The sequence below is a fragment of the Lissotriton helveticus genome, chromosome 10 (assembly GCF_964261635.1).
Source record: "Lissotriton helveticus chromosome 10, aLisHel1.1, whole genome shotgun sequence".
Classification (NCBI taxonomy): Eukaryota; Metazoa; Chordata; class Amphibia; order Caudata; family Salamandridae; genus Lissotriton; species Lissotriton helveticus.
In genome coordinates, this window is record NC_136071.1 from 1,196,811,707 (window position 1) to 1,196,833,527 (window position 21,821).

The 21,821-nt window shown below is 47.3% G+C and overlaps 1 protein-coding gene across 3 annotated transcripts in view; it reads left to right on the forward strand.

Moving 5' to 3' along the window:
- Positions 1–21,821, forward strand: part of LOC144784941 (SLAIN motif-containing protein-like) — a 227,660-nt gene that overhangs the window by 35,385 nt on the left and 170,454 nt on the right. For 2 of the 3 annotated variants that reach the window (XM_078664055.1, XM_078664057.1), the window contains exon 2: positions 14,232–14,959. In XM_078664055.1, the coding sequence (XP_078520181.1) occupies positions 14,259–14,959 (701 nt within the window). In that variant the 5' untranslated portion in view covers positions 14,232–14,258. Of the gene's footprint in view, positions 1–707; positions 859–14,231; positions 14,960–21,821 lie in introns of those variants that run through there. The other variant, XM_078664056.1, reaches the window with a different exon arrangement.

Sequence of the window (21,821 nt, forward strand, 5' to 3'; positions counted from 1 at the left end):
TCCCTTCTCCACCACGAGCACAACCATCCTAAACCTTACCCCCTCTTCTTGCAACCTTACTACTACTGCAAGTGCATAAAGTGTCCTCAATCTTAAATATATGGAATAAATATACTGCATTTGAATACTTTTGGCGCTCCTCTCATTTTTGACATTAACTGTATGCTTTACATTGGTTTTTTGGTACGTTGTTGTCTTTCTAACAAAGTGTTCCTTACATTAATTGTATGCCTTAAAAAGCATTCATTTCGTTATATGATATTGATAATCGGTGTTTATCTTTTCAACACACCTCAGACAGACAGATTGTGATACATCTCGCCTTTAAATAGCTGTCACGGACCAATTTTCTCATTCCTAGATCGACAGGAGGGACATCCAGGCGCTTTACAAAGCATCATCCACGCAAAACCCAGGAGGCACAGAGAAGTGAAGGTCAACACCTACACAGGGGTGAAGGGTGAGGTGGAATGCGCCATTCTTTCCTAGCTCTGGCATCGGATTAGAGGGTTAGTGTATTGCATGGCCGAGTGCCCGGCCTCGAGGCGCTGCAGGCGGAGGGGACGCGTACCGGCACGTCCCTTCTGAGGTGGCCCTGCGCAGGCTGTGGCTCCCAGCTGCCGGCTCTGGCAGCCTCTGTACACGTGTAATGTTTGTTGTGGGTGAGCCGCACCCTTCTGCCCGCTGCTCACCAGGTGGCAGGGGGAGGGGGTGCTGTTTAAATGCCACCGATGCAGGGACGCGCAAGTACTGCTCTCCACAGCCCTGCTTCTCTACACAGCCCCAAGATCACGGCTGGTGCACGGCCTAGAAAGTGCCCTCCGGAGCCGCCACAGCGCCTTGAAGCCACCCGGCCAGGTTTGAAATGTTTACTACCCTGATGCACACACAGCCATCCGAGCTGTGTCTTTCTACAGATGTGACACTTTGTGCATTCCGGGGTTCCCCCGCTGGTGTCCACAGGGTTGGCTTCAAGTGGCCTGTAGGCGCTTGCTGCCTGTAGGCGCTTGCTGCCTGTAGTGACACTTTGTGCATTCCGGGGTTCTCCCGCTGGTGTCCACAGGTTTGGTTTGTGCATTCTGGGGTTCCCCTGCTAGTGTCCACAGGTTTGGTTTCGAGTTAACTGTAGGCGCTTGCTGCCTGTAGTGACACTTTGTGCATTCTGTGGTCCCCTGCTGGTGTCCACAGGTTTCGATTCAAGTGGCCTGTAGGCGCTTGCTGCCTGTAGTGACACTTTGTGCATGCTGTGGTCCCCCCCCCCCCCCCTGGTGTCCACAGGGTTGGTTTCTAGTGGCCTGTAGACGCTTGCTGCCTGTAGTGACACTTTGTGCATTCTGGGGTTCCCCCCCTGGTGTCCACAGGGTTGGTTTCGAGTGGCCTATAGACGCTTGCTGCCTGTAGTGACACTTTGTGCATTCTGGGGTTCCCCCGCTGGTGTCCACAGGTTTGGTTTCGAGTGGCCTGTAGGCGCTTGCTGCCTGTAGTGACACTTTGTGCATTTTGGGGTTCTCCTGCTGGTGTCCCACAGGTTTGGTTTCGAGTGGCCTGTAGGCGCTTGCTGCTTGTAGTGACACTTTATGCATTCTGAGGTTCCCCCGCTGGTGTCCATAGGTATGGTTTCGAGTGGCCTGTAGGCGCTTACTGCCTGTAGTGACACTTTGTGCATTCTGGATTTCTCCCGCTGGTGTCCACAGGTTTGGTTTCGAGTGGCCTGTAGGCGCTTACTGCCTGTAGTGACACTTTGTGCATTCTGGGTTTCTCCCGCTGGTGTCCACAGGTTTGGTTTCGAGTGGCCTGTAGGTGCTTGCTGCCTGTAGTGACACTTTGTGCATTCTGGGGTTCTCCCGCTGGTGTCCACAGGTTTTATTTCGAGTGGCCTGTAGACGCTTGCTGCCTGTAGTGACACTTTGTGCATTCTGTGGTTCCCCACTGGTGTCCACAGGTTTGGTTTCGAGTGGCCTGTAAGCGCTTGCTGCCTGTAGACAGACCCCGGGGCCCGGGCCCCTTCATCTGTGTGGGAGGTGAGCAGGACGCAGCCCATCGGTGCTGGGTGGGCGCTGAGGTCACTGCCTGTTGTACGTTTGGACTCTTCCCCAGCGGCACTGTGGCGCTATCTTGGCCATCTTAAGAGGGAGGCGTCACTCTGAACCTGTGCTTTGCACCTTGTCTGTGTGCAGGGCCTCGAGGCGCGCAGCAGAGTTAGTTCTTGACCACGGACCCTCTTCACATACTGTGACATGTTTGCAGTTCTGTTGTTCAAATCAATGATTTATAGAGCCGGCAAATCACCCCTGAGGGCTTCTAGGCGCTGGTGAGTGTGGTTGCTCATTCGAACAACCAGGTCTCGAGTCCCCCTGAATTCACGGGGTGATGTGGGGGTTTTGAGGTGCAGGTGAGGCAGGTGGGGGCCTTGTGGTGTGTATCAGCAGCTTGAACCGGCATCTCTCCTGGATCCGAAGCCAGGGACGTTTCTTGGGGTGGGCTGTGATGTGGGGTCTTACCTGACTGCAGCTGCGCGTCCTGCAGAAAATGAATGTGTTTTGTGGCATCAAATGCAAACCTTTATCATAGCCTCTCTATGGTGTATATTAAAGTGAGATATTTTATTGCATGGTGGTTGGCAGTTTTGATCATTGACTCTTTTCAGTACTGCATATTTTCTGAGCTGGTAAATGGATGATTCTGGAGCAAAAATCTGAATCCTTCTCCCCATGTACATTTCGACTGAAAATGTTGTACCGTCTTCATTGGAGTGTTGTAATAATGGCTGTACATTGGCCCCTCCCTCACCGTGTTTGGTCTCTGTCTGTCTGTCCATTCCTTGGTCTGCTATTCTCTCTGGGCCATATAGAACCATTAGGACTGAACATATGCAGCGCCCACAGCAACGATGACACAACACCACAGACCGAGAGAGCAGGTCACATCACTGTCCATATGAGACTACACAATGTATGTGGTAGGAATAGGGTTATGCATTTGGGAGCCGGGCACACCTGGCATCTCAAGAAACCCACTCTGGAAAGATCAAAGCACAGTTCTGCGAGAACCTCAGCCCCTGGTAGGTTTGGCCCAGGCTGTCCCCAGAGAAGTGCATGTAGAACACACGACAGGAACGTTTCCAAACCAATTTAGAAAAATCGAGTAAAAATTATTGAGCAAAAAGACACCAAGTTCATCAAAATAGGGCTTTAGGGCCGCCATTGCTTACCGTTGGTTGGCTTCATTGTCCCTCTTGTTTTCTTGCTTCTCATTGGTCAGTGGGTCAGCCTTCGTTTGTCTGGAGCATAGTCTAAGCATGGAGCATAGACCAAGTGCTGATTGATTTCTTTATTATCTTGATTAGTGTTCTTCTGCCCTGCAGACTACAATGTGTTTCTGAGCCATAAGTGTGGGAACAAACCTTTTGAAAACACATCATGTTTGCTGATGAATTAAACACTCTTAACTCGTGAAACTGGTAACCCACAAACATATTTTGGCCGCTTGAAGCTTTTAATGAACATGCTCCCTTGCTTTTAACTATTGCCAGGCAGTATGAGTATTTAAGAATTATTGTTTGCCTTTGTGTCACATTTACTTATTTGTTGGTGTGAGAAAGTGCCATCTTTCTTCATGGTTGTTCCCACTTTTTGCTGAACTGCTGATATGCTTTCACGGATTGTGCCCTAGGCTTCTGCTAAACCGGTACCCAGGGCTTATATTCTTTCCCTAAAACTGCATTGAAACTCAAACCCAATTGGCATCTCTGGCCACAGGTATCCTCCTGGTAAATGGTACCATGGGTACCCAGGGCACTGTGACCAGGTAAGACCTCTAAGGGCTGCAACACTTATTCTGCCACCTTCAGAGGCCCTGTACCTTTACACTCACACACTGCCTTTGCAGGCTGCATGTCTTGGTGCAGAACAAAGTGAAGAGTTGACATGGAACACATCTGTGTGTGCCATTTCTACAACCCACTGCCCTGGCATAGATCAGTCACCCCTCTAGCTGGATGCACTGTAACAGTGGTAAGGGTACCGGTGCATGAGCCCTGTACCCCTACAGTGTGTGAGTCCATTCTTATACATTGTAAGTACAGTACTGCCATTATGAGTATATGGTGCTGGGAGTTTGTCATTACGAACTCCACAGCCCCATAATGGCTGTACTGAAAATTGAGAAGTCTGGTATCAAACTTCTCAGTACATTAAACCCACACTGATGCCAGTGTGGGATTTAATGAAAACTGCATACAGAGGGCATCTCAGAGATGCCCCTGGAAAAACTACCTGCTGTGGCCAGGCTGAGTGGCTGCTTTCAGCTGCCACCACCAGACATGTTTCTGGACCCCTGGGTCGAGAGCCTGCTGCTCTTGGGGGCCTGAAACAATGCACATCCTGGGACGAGTTGCTAAGCCTCCCCCCCCCAGGATGGGCAGGGTCCATGAAGGGGGAAGCTTCAAAGGCTTGCCGCCTTTGTGAGCTTCCCCAGGCCACTTGCTGCTTTCAGCAACTGGTCCCCACTAGTCCTGACCCCCACTTTGGGCGGGAGAACCGGCGGGAAAAACAAGTGAGGAAGAGATGTGTGCCCACCTATGTCAACTGCACCCTGCAGGTGGGGGAGGCGAGGTGAAGCACAACTCTGTCCCCGGTATCTTGCAAATATTGTGAACCCACCCAACTAGGGAGAGGCATATGCCCCCCTCCCACTGGAGGGAGGCATAATGGGTGTACCACCCCAGGGAAGGGACCCATTGGTCACAACCTTTTACCTACCGGTAACGCCCCTAAATCTAGTAATTTAGCAGCACCCCTGAACCTTGCTTCCTCAGACAAGGAACCACAAGAAGAAAAGAAGAAGGAAAGAACAGCTGTGCTGAACCTAACAAGAGAAGGACGCCTACTTTGACCCCACCCCTACCGGCCTGTCCCCACCTTGAACCTGCAGAAGTGAAACTCCGGTGTGTCTTGCAGCCAGCAACCTCAAGAACCCTGAGGACCTGCCCTGCCTTCAACCCAAAGACTCTGTCTCACGTGAACACTGGATTTGTTCACCAAACTGACTCCAGCTCTGGCAGGATCCGGGAGTATGCATCACTCTGCATCCGATACCACTGCCTGAGTTCGAGTGGCCCTACACCACAACGGAGTCTCCCCGGCGATCCAGACCTAAAAAGGCACCTCTGCACCAGACACCCCACAGGCTTTGGTGACCCAACCAATGGTGCCTAACCCACCTCCAGCAGCCCAACTTACCATCCATGTGATGGTCGTACCCAGAAGACCTTCTTCCTTGACCCTACAGTGCGTTTGCAAACCGGATACTCCCCATTGAAAGATACAGGGCGCCCAATGCCAAAACAGCACTCTTAACCCTGCCGTCCCAGTGCCTCCAAGGCTGCACTTTGTGTTGGCCTAAGCCCCCATTTGCCCTGAGCTTAAGTCCAGGAGCTTTGCTCCCACAACCCTGTGGCCTGCTCGTAAGCAACCACCAATCGGAGGTCCCCTTTTCTCAATTGGATAACAATGGGCCTCAGCACTCTGCACCTGGCTGCCCTAGTGCTGCTGAGGGTGTAACAAGAGTGCATCCTTGACTGGAGGACCCGAGTCTAACCCCAAAATACCAACTCCCACAACCGAATACTTACCTTTGAACCAATAACCCTATTTTCCTCCATAGGATAACATTGACTGTTTTTCTTTGAAAAGTTTCTAAGTGTGGTGTTGGAAAATCTATTAAACCCTTTAAAAGTGTAATTAAATAACAAAAACTCTTTTACTTACAGGAAATGTCCCAGTGTAGTATCCAGGTATACTACACTGTGTAAGAAAAGTAATGTGTAAAGTAATCTACTTGACATTTTACTAAAAAGTCCATACAAAGTATGTGTACCATATTTGAAATCATTGCATTACTAGTAGCTCTACTGTAATCAAATCAAAAGTATATATACAATTGCAATTCAAACTGTGTGCAAACTGCATTATTACTTCAAAGTATGTATTACTTACCTGTGCCAGGCTTGCTTGGTTATAGAAAATAAAATAACAAAAAGAATATTTTAATACAAAACCAATTGGTCTAAAGTTCAGTCTTTGAGTGTGTGATATAATTTGGTGATTGTGTACAACAAATGCTTAATACTGTCCTCTGATACTGTCTTACTGTTCCACCACACTACCACAAATCGAGATAAGGTTCTATCTAACTTTACCTCTGCCTACCCTCAGGGTTCCACTGGACTCTGTGCACACTATACCTCACTTTGGTATAGTACATACAGAGCCAGCTTCCTACAGTTGGTTACCAGGTTTATAATTTAGAAACTGTTTAATCAATCAATGATGTGGTATTTTCAAAAGATTTGTTTCACCCTTATCCTCCTTTGCCTCTCCAAACTTCTAAACCCTATGATCATCTTTACCTCTCTTTAAAATCTCTACCCATCCCTGAACCCTAAACTCGCTTTTACCTCTACCCACTCCTAAACCCCAACATCACTTTTTTAAATAACATAAAAAGTGTGTTACTTCAAACAAATTCCTGTGTGTTAAAAGTACTGCATGGGAAAGGTACAAACAGCTACCTACATGGTACTTTCCTTTGCGGTAAAGGTACTGCATGGTAAAGGCTGCGTGGTAAAGGCTGCTTCCCCTCAGGCAGGACACACCATTGCCCTCTCCTTAAACCCTCTCCTGCCTTCACCCTAGTTCCCATTAATGTTTTGGGGCATTGCCAGTGGTTTTCTACCCTTTGGTATGTATGGTGGGCACCTTTGCCTCTTTCAGCACCCTGAACCCTGTACTTGAGGTGTCACCTGAGACAGCGCATGTGCTATTGTTTGCAAGATATTTTGTTTGTTTTCAGGGGGCCCATTTCTTACCATTGGTTGACTTTTGTCGCTCTTATTTCCTTGTTTCTCTTTGGTCAACAAGTGTCTGTTTCACTTCCTCATTGTGTGTTGGTCTCTGGAGCATGGCTGAAGTACTCTTCCCTTACCCTGTCTCTTTCCGGTGATCACTGCTTTCAGATGTACTTTTTAGGTCGAGCTTACCAGACTGACTGTGAAAGATCTGTTGTAAGTGTACAATGGGCTTAGAGCCTGCCCCTTGCTTATACTTGGTTGGCGTTGTTATTCAAGGGCTTGCCTTCTATTATGTGCTTTCCACCCACTGCCCCTCCCACCTCGACCCCATTGCCTTTTTACGATTTGGGCTGCTCGTATCCTTTTACTGAAATGAAATGAAATGAAATGAAAGTAAATTTATAACGCGCGAACTAAGCCCAAAGGGCATCAAGGCGCCTAGCTCAAAATAGTTACATGTCTCAGGTGCTATTCACTGGTACGCTTTCTTAAAACACCATGTTTTCAGGGCCTTTTTAAAAAGGGGCAGTGAGGATATCGATTTTAATTCAAGAGGGAGTGTATTCCACAGACGGGGGGCAACTGTTGAAAAGGCTCTACCTCCCCATCTGGTCTTCTTAGACCGTGGAATAACCAGAAGGTTTTGTTGTAGTGAGCGCAGACATCTGCTGGGAACATAGCCGGAGAGAAGTGAACCCAATCCAACAGATGTTCCAGATTTCAGAGCACTATGTACTAAGCAAATGATTTTGAAAGAGATGCGGTGCTCTATCGGAAGCCAGTGTAGGCTCTTTCTGGCTATAGTCGCAGAGGAAGAAGGGGGGGTATCCAGAACGAATTTTGCAGCCGCATTTTGTACGGTTTGAAGTCGCTGTATTAGTCCCTTGTTAATCCCTGCATACAGTGAGTTGCAGTAGTCCAGCCTTGAACCAATCAATGCAACCACTGTCTGTTTCCTAGCTTGCGGGGAAAGATAGTGCGCTATTCGACGGAGAATTTTAAGAATTCCCCAGCAAGTAGCCATCGTTCTGTTAACCTGAAGGGTCATTGCCAGAGAAGTGTCGAACATGACCCCCAGGTTCCTAGCTGAGTGGGAGGGAACAGGGCAGGTTCCTAGGGATTGCGGCCACCAGTCACTTGACCACACATCCTGATCCTTTCCGAAAATCAGCACCTCGGTTTTGTCGCCATTCAGCTTCAAGGAGTTGGCTACCATCCAGTCAGAGACTGACTGCATACAGCTCCTGAAGTTGAAGGCGGAGGTGCTGACCGGCTGGGTTAGTGACACCATGATCTGAGTGTCATCTGCATATGACACTACTTCCATTCCCTGGGCTTTTACCAATCTCGCTAGGGGGGCAACATAAATGTTAAATAGGGTCGGACTCAGGGCCGACCCTTGTGGTACCCCACATTGCAGCGATGTAGGGGGAGAGAGGTATTCTCCTAATTTGATCCTCTGTTCTCTATGATCTAAAAAAGAGGACAGGAGGTCCAGGGCTGACCCCTCCACTCCCATCTCCCTAAGACGAGATGTTAGTATCGAGGGAGATAGGGTGTCAAACGCTGCGGTCAGATCGAGTAAGACCAGCAGTGTTGTCTGTCCCTGATCTACCTTCATTCTGATATTATTGGTAACCATAGTAAGTGCGGACTCCGTACTATGGAGTTTCCTGAACCCGTGCTGGGTATGATCTAAAAACCCAGAGGAGTCCAGGAAGGCAGACAAGTGCAGATTCAGATGGGACTCAAGCATTTTGGCGGGGGCAGGAAGTAAGGATATGGGCCTAAAGTTTTTCAAGATGGTTGGGTCAAGTGTAGGTTTTTTAAGTAACGGCCTGACAATGGCTTTCTTCCAGTCTGACGGAAAAATCCCGTGTGACAGGGCACTATTCATTACTTCCAATAGAGGAGGTAGAAGCGTAGTCCTACACTCCTTCAGCACTCTGAGAGGACATGGATCCAGAGGGGAAGAGGATTTAGTCCTATTCAGCAATGCGTTAAGATTATCAAGAGTAATCTGAGGGAAACTAGAGAGGGTCGTAGTGGGGTTTTTTGTCCTGACTTCCAAATTTGTGAGAGCCTGAGTAGTGTCATTCCCAAGTAATTTTTTCTGCGCTTCTAAGTTAACAGCAATCTCATCTATTTTAGTATAGAAAAAGGATGAGATCTTATCGCAGAGCTCCTGAGAACCCTTCACTGGGTCTGGAACTTGCAGTGTACAGAGTGAATCCACTATTTTGAACAACTCTTTAGATGACGTGAGAGACGTGGTGAGTTCAGAGAAATATTCTTGTTTTGTTTTGATGACTGCGGCCTTATATTCGCCCAGCTTTTGCTTGTGGGTCTCTCTGTCAGCATGATCCCATGATTTCCTCCATTTTCTCTCCTGTCTCCTGCAGCTCTGTCTCTGCAACCTAAGGGGCTCAGTGAACCAGGGGGCAGAGGGCCTCCGTCTCGCTGAGTATCTATGTATAACAGGAGCTAGCTCATCTAATGCACCAGAGATAGAGTTTGCAAGATTTTGTGCAGCCTTCTCAGGATCTGATGGCAGATAGACAGAACCAATGAAGGGGGCCAAAGCGTCATTCGTGATATTTTTATAGTTCCTTTTACCCGTTCCCTGAATTAAATCTTTACTAGAGGGAACTGAGTGGGAAAAAGTCAGGGCTAACGGTACAGCCAGATGGTCTGTCCAGACTAGGGGTTCCGGCGTCCCTGTCTTGACTCTAGGGTCGTTGGAGAAGACTCCATCGAGGGTGTGGCCTGCCTGATGTGTAAGGCCCTTAACCAGTTGGCGAAAGCCACATTCTTTAAGAGGATCGACCAGGGAGGATGTATCTTTAGAAGTAGAGTCATCTAAATGAAAATTTAGATCCCCTAAGATAGTAAAGTGAGGCTTGCCAACGTATGGCTCCAGGATTCTGAACAGGTCACTGCTAAAATTGGATCTAGGACCTGGAGGCCTGTAAACAAGAAGGCCCACAAAGGATGCTGATGGAGATAGGGAGATGAAGAAATGCAGGACCTGGAGGGGGTCGGAAGGCGCAGTCAGAGCATTAATATGGCAGGTAAGATGGGACTGATAAAGAATCGCTAATCCGCCACCTCTTCGCTTGACTCTGTCAAATCTCTGAAGAGCATAACCCTCCGGAATTGCCATTAGGAGGTCATGTCCCGAAGTCTCAGAGGCCCAAGTTTCAGTTACAAAAACCCATCCAGGCTTTCGAGAAGACACAAAGTCATGGAAGGCTACATTATTTTTAATTAGGGAACGAGCATTGATAAGAAATCCTTCCACTACGTGAGTGCTTTTATCCAAAGAGTAGATTTCTTGAGATGGATGACTAACCAGAGAGGGTCCATCAGGGCTCCAGATACCTGTAGCAGATGTAGCCATGAGCAGCAGGTCCTCTGGAGTATGTCTATGGTGGCAGGAAGACTCCCCTGGTTTCCACACTAACATTTCCTCCAATGTATAGGAGTGTGGTATCTGGGAGGGGCGGTCAGGGGGCCCTATGTGCAGCCCGTCATGCAGCTCGTCCTCAGCGCGGACGGGCGCAGACGGGCTGAACTCTGGCGTAACTCCGGCGCTAATACGGCGCGTCCGCTGGTCGCGTCCGCTGCGCGGAGCCATGATCGTATGTATTTATGCAGGTGACTCACCCAAGATGGCCGCCGCTAATGGTCCACCCTCTTCCCAGGTGTCTCAGCCCTAATATCGGCAGGACACTCCGTGGGAAGGCAACAGAACAATTATAAGTGCAAGCAGGGGTATTTTAAAACCAATTTTACAATTAAAAGGATACCAACACCATAAAATCGATGTGGCACCAAATGACTGGCTTTCTCGGCGCGCTAATGCAGGGGAGGGAAAGGACACAAGGGGTAAGGGCTGGCAGTAAATAGCACGAGCAGAACAAGTATCTATCGCCCGGTTCAAGCCTCAGGCGTTTTGTGTAGTAATCACTGTACTGACCACATTTAAGGAATACTTTTCCCATTTTCATTCAGCACTCCATGGGAATGTATGTGTGTACTAGCTCTCTCCCTCTTGTTAAGCTTCACCTCTCAAAATGCCCCCAGGCTGTGTTTTTCTCCTCACCTCCTAGCTTGTCTGTAAAAGCAAAGCAAGAGGAATATTTTTGCTGGATCAAGGCTGAAATTCACACTTTGTGAGTTATTTTTGTTTTATCTTCTGCATTCCACGTATTGTGTGAAAAGCACAAGCTTTTACACACACAGATTTTCATGCCGTTGGGGCAAGTTTGATCTGCTGCACTCGTCAGCCGGGGTTCTGGAGACCAATAAATCTGCTCACTGGGTAGTGCAGGGGAGCAAGTGGCTGAATCCTGTGGAAAGTAAATTAGGCCATGGGAAATGTTTCCCTTTACATTCAGACTCTTCCTTATTCTTTTTTTAAATTTCAAAATAGTTTTTATTGTTTTTACAACATATAACATATAGTAATCACCACTCGTAGTTGCAGGGTGGCTTCCCAGACAGGCTGAGTTGCTGGCAGAACAATGTCACCATGTATATGTTATGTTATGTTATGTTAGTAACTTTTATTCAGCGCACAGCTGCCCCAGCGAAGGGGCGTCCTGGCGCCTGATCCAGTACCACAACACAACAAATCACCGCTGAAAAGAAACACGATCAATCAACAGAGGTGAACAAATAGGTTTTAATCGCGCGTCTGAAAAGAGTCAGGCTATTAAGGGCACGGATGTGGACAGGAAGGGAGTTCCATAATCCAGCCGCCATGACTCGAAATGAACGGCCACCCATCCTACTCAGTCTGAATCTAGGCGCACTCACTAGATGAAGAGATTCCGACCTGAGAGACCGCCTGGGAACATACGGGGAGACAAGACCCACCAAGGCAGGAGGTGACGAAAATTTCAAGATCTTGAATGTCAGACAGAGTGCCTTGAATTTAATTCTCTGTCTGACCGGCAGCCAATGAAGGGAGGTTAAAACTGCAGATACAGAGCACCGTCTCGGGAGGCCCACAATGGCCCGCGCAGCGGCATTCTGCACCCTCTGCAGTCTGGTGGCCTCGGCCTGGTTGACACCAAGCAACAGAGCACTCCCATAGTCCAGCCGAGAGAGAATCGCGGCTTGGACCACCAGTTGCCGAGTTGGGGGGTTGAAGAATTTGAGGACTGGTCTCAGTCCTCGCAGAATACCATAGCAGGTAGCTGCAATCTTCTTAGTATGGCTGGTAAAAGAGAGATTGGAATCCAGCCAGACCCCCAAGTTCTTTACTTCGGCCGCTGGGATGGGAGTCATCCCCAATTCAATAGGCCACCATTGATCACCCCACAGTTCCGCTTGCTTTCCTAAGATCAGGACTTCGGTTTTCTTAGCGTTTAACTGCAAGCAGTTAGTACGCATCCAATTCGCCACGGCTAAAAGCCCTGCGCGAAACCTGGGGGCAGTCACCTCAGGGTCCCCACTGAGTGTCACCGCCAGCTGCGTGTCGTCAGCATACGATGTCATAGTTAAGCCAGTTTGTCTGACGACAGCAGCCAGCGGTTTCACATACAGGTTAAACAAAGTGGGGCTAAGCGCAGAGCCCTGAGGTACTCCTAGTCCCAAAGAGTGGAAAGAGGACTGACCAGGTGGAATGGCCACTTTAAAAAACCGGTCCGAAAGGAAGGAGCGGAACCATTGAAGAGCTTTCCCCTCAAGACCCACTTCCTCCAGCCTCCGCAGCAGAATGTCATGAGACACCGTGTCGAATGCGGTGCTCAGGTCTAACAAAAGGAGCGCCGCTGTCTGCCCCGCATCCAGCACCGAACGCAGATGTTCGCTCATAAAGAGCAGCGCAGTTTCGGTGCTGTGTTGTGCGCGAAAACCATTCTGACTCTCGTCAAGAATATTATATGCTAGGCTGCCCCTCTATCCACGGTCTCCGTAGGCGGAGAGGTATGTGTAGAAAAAGGGAAAGGAAAGGAGTTAAAGTGGAGAAGAGTAGAGTTCCCATACAGAAGCTAACTTCATTCTCGTTGTTGACTTGAAACCAGTGAGGGAGAGCACATGAGCCACACACTTCTCTTTGCTTGTAGTATTCACGGTGGCTCAAAGGTATGTCCATAACCCCCTTTTAGGCTTTCTCCATGGTGAGTTACGCAGGGCAGTGTTGTCCGCACCTCTGAGGTATGTCACCCAGTTGAGCCACCCCTTGAAGGTTGCCTTGGAGGTGTCCTTCCATTTGGTTAGTACTATTTTGACTGCCGCTGTTAGTAGGAGATCTAGTAGGTCTCTATCCTGTTGTGAGTCTAACTCCGTTAACATACATTTTAATATTCTGTTCAGAGTCCAAAGAGAAACGGTTTTGAGATATCGCAAGATGTTTGCATTTCCTCCAGTATTTTGAATTATATATGTTTTTTAAACTTTTTTGAGCAATGCTTTATAGACATTGTCACAGCCAACCACTCGACACTCCCACTATAAAGGCACGACCTCATGGCTTCCTGGTATTTCATACAAAGGCCCTTCAAGGTGGATCTAAAGACTGTTTGTGTTTCCTCCCTCTTGGAAGTTCATCTCCAGTACAGTGTAAAGCCTGCGGCATGGAAACATGTTGCGAATCAGCACCCTCTCTGGAGAGTGGCTTAGTGCCTCATAGGGACCTATTATCGCGTTTCACAATTACATTTCACCGATAAACCACCCAGGATTACTCCGATTCTGATGCAACGTGAGCATAGGAAGGGGTGATGCAGTATTTCTTCTGTTAGACCATGGTTTTAAGCGGCCATGGGGGTTTCTTGAAGCTTGGGTGGACAAGGTTTGCCAAAGGTACCCTGTAGCAATATAATACTTGTTACACCTCATGAGTTTTGAAAAAAATGTGAGTTTTTAGCAGAGTTCTTTTAGACCTAGAGCTGCCTTATATACCCTCTTGTCTGCCTAATAACGTTTACATCATGGCAGTTTGACCTCTGAGAGTACTTGGTTTTGCCTTTGAATGACTGTTGCTGAAGACTTATTGCAGTCTGGAGCCGCGTCTCTAAAGTACGGTTTGCAGATTATCACTTTTGATGGTAAAAACGCACAATTTATCAAATTTTTTGCCATTGCAAATTGCCATTTGGCACATTCTGCCAGCTTATCTCACTGCAGCAGATTCACTGGGAACAACTTGTTTCTGAAGTGTTTAATAAAAACTTGTTTTTGGCTTCATAACGTCTGACGGCAGCCCTAAATATTCTATAAAGTTCAGTTGATAATGTAGCCACTTTGGCGTTTTATTTACCATTGGACAATATGTGCCTTTTGTGTCAAAGGATGTTTGTTGTACGTTGATTGTGTTTTCCTGGTGGTTGTGCTAAAGTACTAACTACATGCCTGCTTTGTTGTATTGTAGTGAAGCGGTTTGCGGCTTCTAAAAAAGATGGTTGTGCCGGGAGGTTCCCCTGTGATCCAGCCAGACCACGCGGTTGACACCGACCTAGTGCGGGGTTCAAAAGAGACCAGCGGTCTGAGCCCAAACGCAGAGAGTGAAACCGCAGACCAAGAAGGTTCCGAGCTGGAGGAAGTCCGAAAACTGCAGCAGCTGGTCCGGAGGCTTGAGATTCAAAACCAGCAGCTAAGAACCAGGGGCAAAGTCCGCCACCCTGGGCCAAATGCTCCGTGTCACATCAGCAGCAACGTGGACAACCAGAACTCTCCGCTTCAGGGCATGGAAATCATCAACAGCCTTAACACCATCCCTGAGAAGCGAGAGGTGCAGATCTTGCCGGACCATCACAGCAAGCCGAGCAATAGAACCGAGAAGGAGAACATTGGCTGCCCGCGGACCACAGTGGATGCACAACTGCAGTATGAGGCGGGCTCGACCAACCCCAAGCTGCTCGACAACACAGAGCTGTCGAGCGACTGTGTAAAGAAGTTCCGAGCTCCCAGTCCAGAGAGGACCAGCAGCTCTGAGTTTGTGGATGAGTTTTACTTGACTGACTTTGAACAGTGGGCTAGGACGAGCGAGCTGGGGATTCCTGAGGGCAGTGAAGGGCTAGGATCCAATTTAGAAGACACAACCCTGGATGAAGTGGACTTGTTGGAGCTGGAGACCTGCAGTGAAGACGAAGACTGCTGGTAAGTGGCCACAGAGAAGCACTAGCTGCACAAGCATTTAGGATTTTAGGTTATTTAATAATAATGCCTTTTGAAATAAAACAGCAAACAATTGTTACCTTTGAATCAACCATATTTTCTCAAAAATGTTTACATAGTCCACAGGTTCATGAAAAGTAATACAAAGATTGTTAGACGTTGTCATATTGACGTGTCCCTTCGGAGCCTATTAGAATGGCCCGCTGGTGCGTTACAAATTGTATTGTTTGCTTCATTTGAGCACGGTGCTGTTGCAGTGAACGTGCTATGATGACAGTGAATTTTGGTTTTTGTATCTCAAGTCTTTATTAAATTTGTTTCTTTTTTTTAAAATAAGACCAATAATGATCAGTAGTCCAATACCATCGCAGAAACAAAGCACTGACGATGCATAAAAGTATAAGCAGAACAACAAACACAAGAACAATTCTGCATGTACATACATAAAACATCAGTAGTCAACAATATATAGATGTATGCAAAACATCAAAAGAGATTATGTAAACAGTAAACTTTAACTAGATCTAAAACCATCAATAATGAATGGCTAATAAAAAATCGGATTTTCATGAACCTAAAAATTGGCCCCAAGTGTGTTCAAAATTATGTAAGTTGTCATTTGATTTATGAATCATTTTTCAAATCTAGCCACTTCAAACATATCCTCAAGACAAGAATGAATCGTTGGAATAACATTTGTCCTCAGTGACTTGCGCTGAGGCAGTCCGGCAATTTATGATTTGAAGGACGCGTTGGGCTTGGTCTGACAATGCATGGAGCCTCTTGTGCCTCTCACAACAGAGCTGTATATGAATCCTAGAGCTGGAACAGCAGGGGAGCTGTAGATGAACCTTACGATGCGTTCCACAGAGCTGTGTGTGGGGGCCACCACTGCTGGAACGTCCCCGGCGAGCTGTAGGTGAATCTTGAGAAGCGTTCAGAGATGTATGTGGTTACCAGGACTGGGATAGAAAGGCAACTGGAGATCACTCTTGAAATGTGGTAACAGAGCAGTCTGTGAGTCCCATTGTTGTACCAGCCGGAGGTGTTGCATGCCAGGTTTGAAGTTTATTGGCGGAGCTGCCTGCTAGTCCCAGTATGGGAGGAGCAGGTGTGTCCTGTGGAGCTGGGCGTAGATATTTTGGTGGGAGCTCTGTATGGGTACCAATATCGAATTGCAAACAAAAGGAGAGGATGGACAGACGCTGAAACTTTTCAGACACTCGCCCCCCAGTCACTTTTAGATCTGGTTTGAACCCATCATCGTTCTTTAGCTCACTTCGCCACCTCAGTGCAGACCCAGCCATTTGCAAATCAGCGTTGACCCTGCTCCTCATGGTAAGAGTCCAGCCCGAACTGCCAAGCCAGGTCTGCCTTGGACCGGAAACAAGCATCCTGGGGCCTGTGTCGGGGTAACACCCCTCATCAGCCAAACTAGCTTGAATCCAGTCTGAAGAGTTTCAGAGCTCCATCCATCATCTTATTGTATTAACCACTGTTCTATTAACAGGCAGTGCTGTTTCCCAATACTGGGGTGCTGTGTCAGAGCTTGTGCTAGTCCAACACTGGTGTTTTTCGGAGGGCTGCACAGCGGTACCCTGGGCAGGCGTGAGGTACTTTGGCAGGGCACTTTGCAGATCCCGGACTCGATTAGCAGGTGTTTGTGACACAGCTGGACTGGGGCACTTTGATAGAAATGCTTGCGAGTCTCGATATTTGAGTCAGAGGTGTTGGTGCATTATAGGATTGAGACACACTGGCAGAGCTGTGTCCTAGTGTCCATACAGGTGCTGCAAAGGTGAGCGCAGGTATTCTGGCTGAGCTAGGAGTAGGTCTGAATACTGAAGTGTTGAGGGCTGCGGCAGTACAGAAGTGCATTGGCGGAGTTGTTGTTCTAGCCCTATTGTGGAAGGTGCCTGTCGGAGAGATGGACTGAGAGTATCTCCGGTGTGTGGCTCAGCACACGCATCAAGTGCGTGCTGGAGATCTGGCCTGAGATACTCTGTGTGTGGGTCCTAGAATTGGGCGTTCAGTAGGAACTGTAAGTAGGGATTAAGGCGCATTGACAGCGCAGCAATCTGCTTATCTTTGTACAGGAATCACAAGTGTGTGCTGTGTCGCTGGATTGGGATAAAGATGGATTGAGATAAACTGCACATGTGTTTAGGTCCCAGTACTGGACCATCAGCAGGTGCTATTTGTAGGGATTGAGATGCACTGACAGAGCAGCTCTCCACAATCCGTACAGGACCAGAAGTGTGTGCTGTAGAGTTGGATGGAGGAAGTGTGATAGAGCTGTGTGTAGGTATCAGTACTGCAATAGCAAGGGTGCATTGGCGGGGCAGCTGTTTACTAGCCCCTACAGGAATCTCGATTGCTTGCTCTAGAGCTGGATTGAGGTATTCTGGAATAGCTGTGAGTAGGTATCAATACTGCTATAGCTGAGGGTTCTGCAAGACAGGTGTGCAAGCCTGACTGTACATCATGTCCCTTTGTTCAAATCTCCACATCACTAAGGAAATTGCTTGCAACTCTACGATTGTGTACAGTACAGCCCTTTGATCAGACCCCTCTTGGAGCCAGCCCCAGGTCTGAAGAAAGAGAAAGTAACTCAGACACTACTAGAACAGATAGAAGACAGTTGGGGGTCAGTGGAGGGGAGCTGTGGACGCCCGCCCTCCAGATGATCTTATTCCAAATAAGCCTTTCCATCCGCTCTCAAGGCGATAGCTTCACTACTTCAAGGAAAGCCTGGTGGGGAGAGCAGGTAGGACTGGAGGCTGTTAAGATCTGCAGATGTTTAGATTGGATAGTGGAATGCACTAGGTAAGTTGGCAGATTCTGTTGAACAACTTATGGAATTTTACACTTGCTTTCCAACGAAAGGCAGCCCCTGTTTTGGCAACCAATGTAAGAGACAAAGCGAAAATATTGGACAGAATGGCAATTATTGACTGACTGAGACGGGAGTAAGAATTGATAGCTAAAAGAATAGATCACTATGAAAGGAGTCTTGCACCGTGTTGATGTTGTTCTTGGAGACACTGCTCAAAATGTTTTCCGTTTTCCCAGTATCTGGAACGGATTGTGACTTAAACCTCCAGGTGTGAGTGTTTCCTAGGTTGGGCCTACCTCTTTCGACAGAGCAAGGGATTGTGTTAGAATCCTGTTCAGCTGATGAACTTGGCAATATGTGGCCCAGTATTTTGGGCAATACCCTTGTGAGCTTATGACCAAGCTAGAAAACTTTAATTCGGATTTTTTCATCTGGAGTGGAAACCTAATATGATTTATTTTTCTTATTTTAGCTGTAGTTGAAATACCAAGATAGATGACACATGTTTTCTAAGGTGGACTTTGAAGCAGGGAATGAAATAATCCTTTGTTATCGTCCTTATTTTGTTACTTCATCAGCGTCTACAATTGGCGATAATGTGTGTCTTGTGCAAATATGGGAGCGTTTCTGATAAAGGCCAAGAGCCTCCTTTTTGATTGTCCCTGAAATTTTCTCTTTTTACACTTGACTTGTTCCTGAATTAAGCAGGCTACCCTCTTAAGTAATAATGTTCCATGTTTTTCAAACACATTGGTGACTACTGAGGGTGTTCGCTCCCTCCCCCAGCGAGTGGTGTAAAGCAGGGAGGGTCGCCAAGTGGATCTGTCTGACATTGGGAGTCAAAAACTTTAAGTAATCTTCTCTCATGAATGTCCTACTCACGATGGCAGTATTCTCCAAGCTCATCAACCGACCATTGTTTGCCGTCGCGTCTAAACAGATGTTCTTGCATTTTATAAATTAAATTTAAAAAAAATAATTCATGCTCTAATGGTGAATGGCTGTGCCACCTGGAGGCACATGGTATCGCTGGAATCCGTATTAGCGGAGTGATTACACGGTAGAGCATCTCACTGGTAATGTGGAATGCAAATCGCATATCAAGGTACTTACTAGTAGGACTTAGTGATGAGAACATAGGTGATGACCATGTGCTTTTGGTGGATGTGGGCGAGTAGTGGAGTGCCCACTTGGGAATTGGTACAAGCCAATGAGCGCAGTGCGCTCACATTGGGTTATGTCTTCATTACCCCAGTCATGTCCCAAAAGATGTATTCACTGTGGCAGGCTCATTCAACCTACTGTCCTGGTCAGAGACTTTCTTCAAACAGGACATGAGTTGCCTGAACAGGAAGTGGCATCTTGCAGGGGTTTTTAGGCTACTCGTAGCTTGGTAATTCGGATGATGCAGTGAAGGACTGGGGAGGGTGGTCAGAAATTGATAGTTAACTGGTGAAAGTTAATGGGGGACTGATGTTCCTCATAAACTTTAAGAGCTCACAGATTGAGAAACTGTGAGAGATAGACGTGCCTTCACGGCTCGCATCCCACATTAGGTCGACGCTATGTTCAGCTCTGCAGTTCACTTCATGATGTTTTAATTTAATTTCATCGTCTTCTGGTTTGCTCCTTGAGTCTCCACACTTTGGTCCTCAGGACCTGGACAGTCGCGGGTGGGGATAGCACCAGTAATCCAGGAGGGAGGATACACTAGTCGTCCCTCATGTTACTATCCATATGTAAAGTAAATTCAGCTTTTTTTCTTTTTCATTTTTTTTAAAGCGCTTTCTATTGTAGTTCTGTGAAAGCAGTAAGCAGAAGGTGTAACTATTACTCCTCTACTAGGCGCTGATTTTTATACGCCTCAGAAGGAAGAAACAGAGTCGTCCACAGGGGTGGCCTACAGATTGCTGCAGCAGGCGTCCCAATCCCCTAAGCTGTGTTTGGGGGTTGAATCTATGTTAAGGGAGGAGTGAAGAAGGGACATGGTATCATTGAATGAGGCATCGAGAATGGAGGAAGCAGCCAACATTGCTATGTTGGTTGGTTGTTGCTATGCTTTGCATTCTGGTTTCTCTCCAGACATGATCCTCTAATAGACATGGAGAGGAGAAAGATATGAGAAGTTTGAGGGTGACTGGGAGCTTGAAGAAGACAGTGAAAAGAGGAGTTAAATAACTATGTTTCCTATCAACGTAGACCGCCCTTAAAACAAGCTGTTTCCAGTTCACTGCCGATGGAGTAGGGAGGAGGTAGGGAAAATGTCTTCTCTCACATACAGGATAAGGTGAAAGCCAGGGGCTGTTGGGCGAATGGTGATCTATACCTTGGAAAAGTCCCAGCAAATAAAACCAGCTTTGGCAAAGACAATGGGTCTGCTGGGGGCTGCCAGCCTTTTTGCTTTTTCTCAACTTGTTTTAGTCTCTGTTCTTCTAAAAATGTTGTTTTTGGAGGACCTTCGAGGCCCTCGCCAGTATTAAATAAAACAAAAAATAAACCATGAAACAAAAAACTTTTTTGCCCTTAAAAAAGCATGCATTACCATTGAAGTCTCATGCGCTGATAGGAGCTACTCTGTGTGGATGTGAAGTTAGCCAGTGGCTGAAGTGGGTTGGTCGATTGGCCAGTGTTGTATGATCTAGTGGGGGAGAGAAAAATGGTAAAGACACAGTAGACCAGTGCATGAAGAGAGCGGACTGGAAGCCTCTATAATTAAAAATAATATTCATTTGATTTTTGTAAAATCAAAAGAACTTGGCTAGTGGCAAAAGTGGCTAAAAGTGCTCTCACTCTTGTTTAATCACCATCCGATCTCCCAAGGGAGATGCAAGCTACAGTGCCTAGCTGGCTCCAACTCGCCTTCCTGCTGGTAACCTCTCTGCAGAGAAGCTGATGAAGAGATGTGTGGACCAGGAAACGATCACTCACTGGCTTTTGTCAGAATCAAAGGCCTTTTGCTGATGGAGCGAGGCTAGAAATCTGGGAGGGTGGAGGGTAAGGACTGAAGAGGGGAGAGATGAAATGAAGGTAAACTGGTGAAGTAACTGGCAGTTATTGCTATTCATGAAAATTTGAAAGAGCAGAGTTAATATTGATACAACCCCCTACCAAATCTGTCGTGTGCAGGTGTTCTTTCAAAACCAATGGAAGTTGGATAATAGTCATTTGCTATTGTCCTTTGCTTCCCCCCCACCCCGTCTCTTTTTTTTATCGTGAAATGATGTTCCCTGCTGGAAAAAAATAAGTTAATGTGTCTTTGAGGAAATTGTAGTAGGGCAGGAGGATGCTAGCTGGTGAGGAAAAAAAAAACAGCAAGGGTCCCTAGAATGGAAAAGAAAGTATTATCCTTGCATGGTGGCCTGGACGCAAAGGTAACCCGGGATGGACCAGATCCGTTTTATTCTGCCAGAGACGCAATGTACCAAGCACTACTTTCCACCCCATGTGTACGGTGCCAAGCTGGCTAGGGTTTAAGCCACTATATGACTAGTGCTTTCCTGAGGGGAGAATTGCCGCTTTTGATTTGTTCTGAAGCATGAAAAGGTCTGGGGTTTCAACCTCTGCTGTAAAAAAATATATATGTGCCTTTCACAGATTGTGAAACCTATACTTGGGATGCCAACTTGGCGAGTTCTTCCATTTGTTATTGTGCTCCCTTGCCATAAACGTACAGTAGCAAGCTCTATGTCTGCCTTTAAAAGCTGCATGTCCCCTGGTTATGTCTGATACTCTAGCTTGCATTTCTGCTCCAGAGGCTATTTCGTTCATTCTGCATCGCTGGGCTTGCTCTCAGTAATCCTGCAGTCTGCGTCCTTCACTCCGGATTATAGGGCAGTCGGTGATTATTGCCCATTTGCTGTAAATGAACATTGCTCGGCTGCCTCCCCGGCTAGCTTGGCACGATGTAGATGAATGGACGTTCTCTCATCCCCTCAAAGAACAAGCCTTTGTCCAGCAGATGGTAATGGGCAGTTCATCTCCTAGTCTAGTGCCAGCTGTCAACAGCAG